Source organism: Hippocampus comes, unplaced genomic scaffold (assembly GCF_001891065.2).
Source record: "Hippocampus comes isolate QL1 unplaced genomic scaffold, H_comes_QL1_v1.1 scaffold7, whole genome shotgun sequence".
NCBI classification, from domain to species: Eukaryota; Metazoa; Chordata; class Actinopteri; order Syngnathiformes; family Syngnathidae; genus Hippocampus; species Hippocampus comes.
In genome coordinates, this window is record NW_017842060.1 from 7,863,064 (window position 1) to 7,872,570 (window position 9,507).

Below are 9,507 nucleotides of genomic sequence, written 5' to 3' on the forward strand. Positions count from 1 at the left end.
TGCTTGTTTGCTCGATTTAGTATTTCTCATGCGGCATTGAGAAGTGTTTTGTTGATTTATGCTGGCTTTTGATTAAAAAGCATTTAACATCGAAAAAAGTACGTTTCTCTAGCTTTAGTAGTATGGATAGAGTTAGGTAGTTCGTCCTAATTCCAATTTCTTTAGTGCATTAATTTTAATAGCTCCATATTTACAGTAATGAAAATATATTAGACGAGAGGGTAGCTCGTCATATTATATATAATCTGTTTACGAAATGGCACCGCTGATTGCGGAGGCGTTGAGAAAGTTTACTTTGTCATTTGTGGAGGTGAGCCAGGATGGCCGACCTTCTGCGCATGCGCGCTTCAGCTCGCGCATTGTTCATAGATCACGTTTTGACGTTCGTCTGTTCTCGGTCCTGTTTATCTGCTTTCACCTCTCACCAGAATTTCCATCGAGAAGGGGGATTGACAATGTCGATAGGTGATGTAAATTTTGTCCGCTTTTTGAGTTAAATACTCACGAGAAGAGCACAAAAAAAACATACTATCCTGGCTACGAGTTTTTAGGATACAAAGAAATATGAACAAAATATTTTTTACTTTCCACGACTGCATTTCTAAGAGCTCATTTGAAAGTTTGCAGTAACACAAAAGCAGAGTGTGTAGCAACAGGTTTATTGAATGAATCAGGACTGACAAAGCTCCTTGGTGGGATCCATCCAGATGGGTTCCGGTAAACCCAGACACTTGGCCTGAGCCGCGAACTCCTCCTTCTCTGTAGCGTCCAGCTCTCGCTTCGTGCTCACGATGTAGAGGTCGGTGGTGGTGTGGCTTGGCGCCTCAACGTCGAAGCGGAACAACAGACAGGTCGCGCAGGAAGTATGGTGGAAGGTAGCGGTGAAAAGATAGTTGCCCCCCGTCAGAGTCATGACGTGGCCTTGCTTGGTGGCGTTGAGCGTGAACGAATGGCATTTGTCTGCAAAGCGGTTACGCTGGACGTAGGTGGAGTTGGTCGAGACGAAAGTGACACTCTCTCTGGTCTTGAGGGTGTCTTCATCCACCGAGCGGTTCAAACTGCCAGCGACCAAGGCCCATGTTCCCTCCAGGTGATCGGGAGGGATGCCCACCAGAGGACGAATCAAATTTTCGCAGGCCAGAGGGGCGCAAGTGGTGCCAGACAGCAAGCAGGCCACAACGACCGTGCACGCCAAAAGAATCATTATGAAGGAGCGAGGGTGTTGATTGAGCCTTTGGGATGTAGAAACAGGTGTCTGTCACACTCGTGATGTGCGTGTGGTGGTAGCCCAAGGTAGCTTTTTATACATGCAGCACCCAGTTCCACAGTTCAAACAAAACGCAGACAAAGTCCCACTCACCGAATGATTCACAGAAGTCAAACAACGGCGACAAACAAAGCAGTCACATAAATGACAAAATAGGAAAGATCCCTTGCTACTTGTGGAGAAAATTAAGGGTGCATCTCATTCTACTAAATTGCACGTTAGAAAGTGTGCAACTCATGACTTCAATTGCACGGTCCTCCAAGACGCGACCGGAGGCACGCAATCGCATGATGTCGGTAATTTGGATCGGTGTTCGCGGACATCGGTGCGGTTTCGTGGTAAAAAAAAAAAAATCTGTGCTGATAGATATTACGAGTTGCCCTCGCGTCGAATATAGATGTATTATCTTTAAATATGAACTTCTCTTGCTAAAAATTGTACGAAAGTAATTAGAATTAGGGTGGAATACCAAACACTAACCAAATTGCAAGAGATACAGAAACGTTCTCAACGTTAAATATGTTGTGCTTGTCGTGATTTCCTGAGACAACAGTTAGAGCAAACTGGTAATGAAGTGCAGACTTTAAACCATGTCAATTTTCATCATGCATACACCCAAATATTTTGGAAGGCATTTCAACGTTGAATAGCTCAAAAGGACTGTGATTAACCCACAATGCAAGATGAAGACATTACATATGAGACAATGCAGCCGGAGAAGAAACGGCAAATTAATGTACAAATACTTTGATCACTTCAGGTCATAAATTGTGAAATGTCATCCATTAATTTTTTATTTCTATAAACGAAGGTGTGACTTTCAGAATATTGAAAGTGGGGAAAACAAAACCCGCCTTAATATTTAGGATGGTAAAGCGGTTTTGTTTTCTGGTTAGATGCTTCCTCTTATTTCATTGTTTTTTTTTTGGGGGGGGGGGCGGAGGTTCTTATGTCTAGCCATGTTGCTTGTTTGCACGATTTATTTGTTCATGCGTCATTGAGAAGTATTTTGTTGTTTTATGCTGGATTTTGATTAAAAAATTGTCTAAAAAAGTGTTTCTCTCGCTATGGTAGTATGGAGAAAGTTAGCTCGTCCTAATTCCAATTTCTTTAGTGCATTATTTGAATTGAGCTTCATTTTTACAGTAATGAAAATTAACCGCGAGACCAGCTCGTCACATTCCATAGAATCTGTTTCCGAAGTTGCACCGCTGATTGCGGAGGCGTTGCGTTTAGTCATTTGCGGAAGTGAGAGCCAGGATGGCCAACCTTGTACGCATGCGCGCCTCAGCTTGTGCGTGGGTCACAAATCGTTTTATGACGTTCGTAGGTTCGCGCTCCTGTTTATATGCTTGCACCTCTTACCAGAATTTCCATAGAGGGGGAGTGACAATGTCGAGAGGTGACGTAAATTTTGCACTTTTTTGGGTTAAATACTCACGAGCAGAGCACAACAAACATACTATCCTGGCTATGAGTTTTTAAGATACAAAAAACGAACAAAATTTTTACTTTTTCAAAATTGCATTTCTAAGACCTCATTTAAAAGTTTGCAGGAACACAAAAGCAAAGTGTGCATCAACAGGTTTATTGGATCAATCAGGACTGACAAAGCTCCTTGGTGGGATCCATCCAGATGGGTTCCGGTAAACCCAGACACTTGGCCTGAGCCGCGAACTCCTCCTTCACGCCGGCGTCCAGCTCTCGCTTTGTGCTCACGATGTAGAGGTCGGTGGTGTTGTGGCTTGCCGACTGCACATCGAAGCGGAACAGAAGACAGGTCTCGCAGGAAGTATGGTGAAAGGTAGCGGTGAAAACATAGTTGGCCCCTGTCAGAGTCATGACGTGGCCTTGCTTGGTGACGTTGAGCGTAGACGACTGGCACTTGTCTCCAATGCGGTTACGCTGGACGAAGGTGGAGTTGGTCGAGACGAAAGTGACACTGTCTCTGGTCTTGAGGGCGTCTTCATCCAGCGATCGGTTCAAACTGCTGCCAACCAAGGCCCATGTTCCCTCCAGGTGGTCAAGAGGGATGTCCACCAGAGGACGAATCAAATTTTCGCAGGCCAGAGGGGCGCAAGTGGTGCCAGACAGCAAGCAGGCCACAACGACCGCGCACGCCAAAAGAATCATTGCGAAGGAGCGAGGATGTTGAGCCTTTGGGATGCGGAAACGGGTGTCTGTCACACTCGTGATGTGCGGGTGGTCGTAGCCGAAGGTAGCTTTTATACATGCACCCAGTTCCACAATTCAAACAAAACGCAGACAAAGTCCCACTCACCGAATGATTCACAGAACTCAAACAATGGCGACAAACAAAGCAGTCACAAAAGTGACAAAATATGAAAGATCCCTTGCTACTTATGGAGAAAATAAAGGGTGCATGTCGTTCCACTAAATGGCACGTTAGCAGGTGTGCAACTCATTATTCAAATCGGCACATTCCTCCAAGACGTCATCTGAAACGGATGCGCAGAATGTCGGTATTCTTGGATTGCAAACTATGGGAAATACACCCATCCATCCATTTTCTGATCCCCTTTATCCTCACAAGAATCGCAGGGCATGCTGGAGCCTATCCCAGCTGTCTTCGGGCAAAAGGCGAAGGACATCCTGAACCGGTTGCCAGCCAGATGACAAACTAAGCAGCCGGCATCCTGTCTTTGCTCTTTAATTGCCAACAAGTGTCGATTTATTACATACATTTTATGCCAGATTTCTGGTCACCGTGTACCACATAAAATCGGTTCACGGTCAGAAAGCACAACCAAAATTCTGAGGTGAACTGTGGATTTTTGAGAAAATTATAAGATTTCCAAAAATGTCAAACAAAAGAATAAAACCCCTGCGCTTCAGTAACTTTTGTGGGCCATTCATTGAAAACTACTTTCATCATCGCAAAAAAAGTGCAAAAATCAAGTGGCTTACGTAACCATTTTGTGCAAAGTCTGTTCACAGGACGACACGTGGTGGGTTTAAATCCTGCTTATCAGGTGACGTCCGGAGATAGCGGCTTTGCATTGGACGGCGTGGATATGGATCGTGGAAGCACGTTCGAACAACAATTGGTTCAATCTGGAAAAAGTCCAAAAGGTGGGGAAAAAACCTTTTGCTCAATCCCACCCCACAAAGCTTACACAATGACTCATGTGTCCGTTTAATAATTAATGAAGACATTTCAAAAACTTGACAATGATACAAATCCCAACATGGTTTCCGCATGTGCTATAAATGCATGATGTCGCACACGTACGGTGATCTGGTTAAATACAAAAAATTCATACTTCAGTAAAAATGTGTTAAATGAGAGCGATCCACAGGAATAGATTTTCATAATTGGGATGAATGAATATATGTAACTTTTATTACACAACTCAACTATGTGGGACCTTGCTAATAAAAAAAAAAAAAGACTAAAAAGCCACCAAGCAATCCCCAAATCTCTTCAATAATTCTGCTATAAAGCCCCTTCATTAGAAAAATATTCTCTATGAACCTCTCAAATCAACACAAAACTTTTGTATTTACATTCAAATCAATTAAATATTACAAATAATTCATTTGTGATGGTCTTTTCCATCGCACTGCATTAAAATGATTTGGGTGGAGTTTGTTTCAGGATATACATCCAGACATCGTCCAGAACAGAGAAGGTGGTTAAAAACAAAACAAAACATCAACACCTCCATTGTGGACCATATCGTGTGATTAAAAAAAAATAAAGGGTGCGGACAATACAGAGAACAAAAATAATAACACTTTTTTTTTTTGCTCCCATTTAGCATGAAATGCAGTTGCTTCACAAATTTCACACTCCAGTAATCAAGTTTTGACATAACTCAAACTGAAGGTGCATCAGAGCCTCAAATGAGACCAAAAGTCATTTTAGAATGTCATTAGTAATGGTTATAATCGCCTACACTGGCGACAGAAAGAGTGGAGTGGCTGATTTAAATTTGCTAAAAATTGACATCTTGATTTCTTCAAGGTTTAATACATTTCTATGGGGACCTTACTGGAACCCGACGAAACTTTAAAGCAGTGGCAATTACCGACCACTACGGTGCCATAGGATATTACGGTATGGCCTGTTTAAAATATTGCATAGTTTATGCTACAAAAACATATACACTAAAATTTCACCTGAATCCTTTTTAAAGGATCAGTGACCTACTGAAGTTAGTGCAACACAAATTTCATCATGGGGATGAGTGTAAAACCCAAAGTGCACCTTTTTGAGTGGACTTCAGGGCTATTGTGATCAGTGGAATTTTATTTAAAAAAAAAAAAAAAAACGTTAAGGAAGCGTTAATACTTACTTGATGAGAGCAAACTCAAAAGCGTTGTGTTAGTATTTTTGTTGCATTCACATGACTGAGCAGCACTGGCACGTTTTCTTCTTGGGCACCGGCATGGCCTCCGCTTGCATCTCTGTGGAAGCCGACTGGTTATCGGTGGCGATGTCATCTTGCACTTCAGGGGCTTTGGCCTCCTCCAGGAGGGGCTCTTGCTCGGCGGGTCGCGCCTCAGTCCTGTGGTTCTCCGTGGGGTCGCTGAGGGAAACTTCCTGGAACTGAGGGGGCGGGATGAGGGCGTCGCCTTGGGCTTTTGTGGACATGTCGAGCACCTCTGATGCTGGTGTCATGGCTTTGACTTCCTCCTGGGCTTGCGGTGCTTCCTCCGGAGGAGGACAGCATGGTTCCGAGTAGACCGGCACGGGAGTCACCTGAATGGCCTCGAGGGGACCGGCTGGTGACTGGGGCAGCACAGGCGGTGAAGCTTCCGTTTTGGTGTCCTCGTCTTTTGTCTGGGCCTCCAGAGGATCGGCGGGTGACTGAGGCAGCGGGGGCGCTGAAGCTTCCGCTTTGGTGTCCTCGTCTTTCGTCTCGGCCTCCAGAGGATCGGCCCTGGACTGCAGCAGCACGGAGGCTGAAGTTTCCGCTTCGGTGTCCTCGTCTTTTGTCTCTTCGTGCGTACTCCCTGCTCGTATCGCCACACTTGATTCATCCTTTGCCAACTCTTTCAAGGCTTCTGGAGCTACTTGCACCTCCTCCACAGTCACTCCTTCCTCCTGATGCTCTTGTAGCGCAACTTCTTCATCATCCGAGATGACGACGCGTTCGGCCCGCATGGCCACGATCCCTTCCTCCATCTCCATGCAGCTTCGAGGAGCATCGTGCTGGCCATGATTCTCGACCAGGATGCTTCCACTTGGTCCGTTTGTGATGACGGGCTTCTCCGAAGCGTCTTCGCAATTTTGTTTAAGGCCCGATTTCAAGTCCCCTTCGCCGTTCATTAGAACAGAGGCGTCTTCGTCCCGCAATGTCTGGATCGCCTTCATGGCGTGATCTTCTACTGTCCCTGAAGACATGAGAGTGATTAATTTCCATCTCTTTTAAAGCATTTCATATAAGAGTGGAGAAAAAAAAGTGCTGCGGTTACTTAGCAAAACACATGTTCCGTGACAGTGAAGCAGCAACGTTGCCCGATTACAATTAAAGGCTCTTTTGCCAACAACGTGTCAGTGTTCCCAACAACACATTTCTCTATTAAAAAAAAAAAAACATGCACAGCAAATGAATTCATATTCATTGTATTAAGTGGATGCTGTTAAGATATGCATGTTGGACAATCTCCTGGCCATTAAAAAATAAAATAAATGAACTGTAAGTTGTTAATGTATATACAGTACAAACACCTAAATGTCAGCTTGGCAACAGTGGACATTTTTGGCTAATTTTGACTTTTTATGAGCACATGGTAGACCTTCGCAACATTCAGTTAGCAAGCTGACTGTGCCGAAACAAAAAAAATGTTGAATTTCAGAAAGGTCTTTTGATTTCAGAAAGGTCTTTTGATTTCAGAAAGTTTTTTACAGTATTTCAATTGATATTTCACTATGACAGAGCAAAACTACACACCTAAAATGATAAAAAATAACCACACACAACTGTAAACATCTAATCTGTAATAGCTAATGTTTCCGTCTCCTCGCAAGGAAGACGACATTTTGGTAATTAGGCCACTGAAAACATCGGGAGATTTCTTAAAGGGGCAGTTACCCAATTTGACAGGGTGGACAGACCAAGATGATCATAATGAGTGAAAATGAACAAAATAAAAATGGGGAAAAAAAACATTTTCCGAAATAAAATACTTCCCTAAAAGATAATTGAAACAATTTTATGTTCATAAAACTAATCATAACCATAAAAAGAGGCTTAATAACTTGCAACCAGAATAAACGGCATCCCAGATACACAGAGTGATGTTGCTCCATGTATTTCACATACCTTCAAATGTTTCAGATTTGAAACAAATCCAAATTCACAAGATTACATTTCTAATTCACTGCCACCGACGCCTCCAGATGCCAAATATCCGCATTGCAATTGGGAGGGTTGGCTTGCCAGGGAACGAGTTAAAAACATGACAGAAGACATTTTTCAATTTTACCCCTGGATTGTTTTAGGGGTCAATGGAGTTTGATCTGTGCTTGAGCAATTCAGGAGAACATTTTGAGGCGCATGTCACATGTGCGTGTTGCTCCACACGTGATGTCTTTGTCTTGTCGTCTCTACATTTTACTTTCAACTGTTACAATAACAGTAATCCAACATACTTTTAAATCTTAACATCACCCATTTGAAGGAGTGGTCAGACGGTTGTTAGCCTGCGCTTGTCAACATTGTGTGGCTGTTAAAACATGTCATGATGTTTGAAATGAACACATCCATTTGAACATGTCTTGAAGATGATCTCTTATTTTTTGATGTGCACTGTAAATGGTGATTCTAACAAAAGAATTAAGGCTCCAGCTTACCCATATCTCCTGCGTCCATGTCCAGATCTTCCTGTTGGGGTAAATAAGATAAGAAAACCTTTATTAGTCTCGCAATGGAGAAATTCCCAATTCACAGCAGCAAAGAAACTTTTAACTGTGATCAAGCTGATCAATATGCACCACAAACCACAAAATTAGAGGAGTTTGTCCTTTGTTGTTTCCCTTATATGATTTCATAAAGCATCATCATAAAGTTTAAAGGTTATCTAAGAGGAAAGCTTGTACACAAAGACCAGCCTTGCTTTAATAAAGACTATGAACATTTTTGAGCATGTTAAAGCTTATTTCACTGTTAGACATTTTCTGGCAATTACACTCAGTGTGCCCAGTGACTGATTATCAGGCAGGAGTTGTTGTCAAATTGATGTAAAGGTCATAGACGCTTCCATCGCTGCCTGCATCACGAATCAACAGAACAATTTCATTTGACATTTTTTTTCTCAAAGGGTCAAGATGTGGCAATATATTTAAAGAAACCTTCAAATGTGTGTTGTTTTGTTTTTTTACAACCATGATCAGTAGCGGCTTACCCGGAATTGAAGCGTTGAACTGTTTACGTAACTGCCATGCTGATTTCAATACATGCTGATTGGCAAATTAATCGACTACTTTTTTCCTCAGCTGTTACACCTGCAGCTTAAACATGAATGCACCTGATTTACATCTTTTCTTTTTTTTAAACCCCAGGCCCTTAAAATCCATGTTTATTGATTATCATTTTAATTTTTAAAGGGGTTTTAAAAAAAGGCTCTTGCTTCAAGCGGGTTAATCGTTTAGAAATTGTCATTCAAACTATTTTCAACTACTATTTGGACTACCAGTATCATTAGCATAGCATAAGTCCGTTAGCCTATTGCTAACATACAGTGGCGGACCCTGAGGGCCAGCAAGGCCTTCTCTGCTGGCCTAAACATTCTCAGAAAAGTAAATTTACTTTTATGTATTTTATGTTATTTTATAATTTATGTTATTTTATTTTCATAAATATGTAAACAAAATTATTCTCTGTATTCTTTACGTTGTATTATTTGCACTTAGTTGAGTGGCTTTCAATGTTATTTTAAATAACATTGAAAGCCACTCGATAAATAAGTTATTTATTATGGTAGAGTTTTTAACCAATCATATTTCAGCTAGCTGTATTGCCAGGTAAATTACATTTGCTCGGGGCCTTCAGATTAAACAGAGCAGGCCCCTGTGCGCTGTAAGTGAACGGGCACAGTCAGGTTTCAATAGCCAGCTCTTATTTATTTATCCTGTATCCTGACTTGTTCTCTCTGCATACTAGGGCTAGCGAGAAGGCCTTACGTCGAGACTGGCTGTGCGCATTCAGTGATTGGATTAGCGCCTTTTCTGTTTCCTGAGAATTGTATCCTGACTTGTTCAATAAAGATTT

General features: G+C 42.2%; 1 protein-coding gene across 2 annotated transcripts in view; it reads right to left on the bottom strand.

Annotated features, from left to right (window-relative positions):
• Nucleotides 1–5,035: 5,035 nt before the first annotated feature.
• Nucleotides 5,036–9,507, bottom strand: part of palm3 (paralemmin 3) — a 28,933-nt gene continuing 24,461 nt past the window's right edge. Inside the window, exons 6-8 of one of the 2 annotated variants that reach the window (XM_019862359.1) lie at nt 8,091–8,121; nt 6,174–6,628; nt 5,036–6,080 (exon numbers count right to left, since the gene is read on the bottom strand). In XM_019862359.1, the coding sequence (XP_019717918.1) occupies nt 5,634–6,080; nt 6,174–6,628; nt 8,091–8,121 (933 nt within the window). In that variant the 3' untranslated portion in view covers nt 5,036–5,633. The remainder of the gene's footprint in view (nt 6,081–6,173; nt 6,629–8,090; nt 8,122–9,507) is intronic. The other variant, XM_019862360.1, reaches the window with a different exon arrangement.